Source organism: Schistocerca piceifrons, chromosome 3, assembly GCF_021461385.2.
Source record: "Schistocerca piceifrons isolate TAMUIC-IGC-003096 chromosome 3, iqSchPice1.1, whole genome shotgun sequence".
In the NCBI taxonomy this organism is placed as follows: domain Eukaryota; kingdom Metazoa; phylum Arthropoda; class Insecta; order Orthoptera; family Acrididae; genus Schistocerca; species Schistocerca piceifrons.
Window position 1 is genome coordinate 276,909,716 of NC_060140.1, and position 2,383 is coordinate 276,912,098.

General features: G+C 39.7%; 1 protein-coding gene across 1 annotated transcript; it reads right to left on the bottom strand.

Moving 5' to 3' along the window:
• Positions 1-383: 383 nt before the first annotated feature.
• On the bottom strand, positions 384-2,036 carry LOC124788588 (piggyBac transposable element-derived protein 4-like). The gene has a single exon (XM_047255858.1). The coding sequence runs from the start codon at positions 2,034-2,036 to the stop codon at positions 384-386; it is 1,653 nt and encodes a 550-aa protein (XP_047111814.1).
• Between the last annotated feature and the right edge of the window lie 347 nt (positions 2,037-2,383).

Consider the following 2,383-nt stretch of genomic DNA (forward strand, 5'->3'; position numbering starts at 1 on the left):
GAGGGGTTTGGGGGTTGGGATAGGGTGGAGTGGTAGCTGGGATTTATAAAGTTAACACTCTCTGTACCAGGCCTATTTTATGCACCCGTCCCTAGAAACCGGGCAATTTTACCAATATTAAAAAAATTACTGCATCAAATCTACTGTTTGGATTGTGGCAAATTTGGTACCATCTTGAAGCTGCACATTTCTACTTTAATTCTGAGTGAAAGAAACTACTTTACAATGCACAGCTTTAAGGTACAGTTATAGAAATCACTTAGATGTTTTAAGAATTTAGAAAAAGTCATACGAATAAGGGAATACAATTGTGATTTATTTTTAACCAAAATTGTGGCACTACATTACATGTTTCTGATAGTATACAGTATTACATATAAATTTCACACAGAATCATATTGTTTTTTAGTGTGGAAAATTTTAAAGCAAGGTTCCAGGCAGAGTGCAACGCCACACTGTTCACATTCGTATCGTGTCTCTTTGCGAGAAGCCTTGCCACTCTGTTTCTTGCTCCTGGAACTGCACACGTGACACACACGAGCAGCATACTTCTTAGTAGTTGCAGGTATGTGCTGCAAAAAATGTCTCTTTGTTAGCCGACCTACAGTTCCTTCATTTCTTGGAATGAATTCAAGTGTGTCGTCTTCAACAAGCTGAACTGCAAGCACTGTTATAAAGTCTGTTATTGTAATTTTCTTCCTGTGCACTGCATTGTACAGCCAAAATGCATTTGATACTCCCATAAGCAGCAAATGGAAATATAATTTTCGCCACCATTTCACAGTTCTGTGCTGGAACGGATTGTACTGCAGGCGTTGGTCTCCAATATCCACTCCAATTTTATTGAGGTTGTAATCAAGTACCTGAAGTGGTTTCAATACTACAGACCCATTTCTCTTAGTATGCGTACCAAATGTTGCTTGATGCCTTGTAGACAATGTATACACATCTCTCTTATCTTTCCACTTCATTGCCAATACATTATCTTTACGCCGAAAAGACATTTCGCCCTTTTTCAGCTTAGCAGATACTAAATCTTTAGGCAATCCTTTCCTGGATTTGTTCACAGTACCAACAGCTCCAGTGCCTTTCTCTGCCAGTTGCTGAAATAGCTCTGGACTGGAATAAAATCGATCTAAATACACAGTGTGGCCTTTGTTCAGCAAGCTGCTGTCAGACAACAATCGCAAAATAACCGCAGACGAAGAATTGTCAACAATATGCTTACCAGCATAAACTTCAAAATTTACAACATAGCCACTACTGGCTTCAGCAACAGCATATACTTTCAGTCCATACTTATGAGGCTTATTTTGCATGTAAACACGGAAACTCACACGACCTCGAAATGGGCAAATTCCTTCATCAATTGTCACTTTTTCTGAGGGACGATATGCCTGGATACATCGCTCCTTCAAATTATTATAATATGGCAAAACTTTGTAAAGTGGATGAAATCCATCTTCGCCTGGTTTTTTCTGATTTGAATTGTCAACAAGATGCAAGCATGACAGTATCTGAGTGAAACGCAAACGGCTCATGACATGGGGACAAAAGTTACAACTAAGAACAGGATTAGTGCTCCAATGGTCCGCAATTTTGGGCTTTTTCGAAACACACATGTGGAAAATAATACCCAAGAAACGCCTCATCTCACTTATAGTCACTGGCTTCCACGAACTCAAAACTGAATGGGGCTTCAGATTATTTCCTCTTCTTTTCTTCTGTATTGTCTGTGATGCATACAAATTTGTCTGTCTCTTGAGTTCATTTACGTCACTGTCAGTAAGGAACACTTTACTGCAATCCAGTACAGAACTCGACTCATCAATATCCACTAGTATCTGCCTGGGTGTCGTGTTGACAGGCAGAGGTCGGTAGGTGTCAACTGCAGTCCACTCACTGTCTTTCGGATACGGCACAGCTGCTGGATTTGAAGCAACACCTTCAACATCATTCTCGTCTTCATCTGAAGACAAACTGTCATCAATCTCGTCTTCTAAAAAGAATATCACATTATGTGTAACTACATACATCGTTTACACATGTTCAACAGATATGTGCGTACTGCACAATTACGTGGAAAATTCGGAAATACGTACCTTCAAACACACCATTGCATTCAGAATCGTCTGAATCACTCTCTACATTATCCAGAGTGTCGCTATGATTGATCAAATCCGCAATTTCTGCGTCTGATAAACCGCGCCGAAACATGATGACAAACAACTGAATGATATACAGACTGAGAACGCAAAGATAAGTTTTAACATGAATTACAGCGCTGCCGTGACATCTATGGACGCATTTTGTTAATAAACATCTGAAAAACGTATAGCGCTGGCCAAACCCGTAGAAATAACGTTGCAGTGTTTTGAATGAA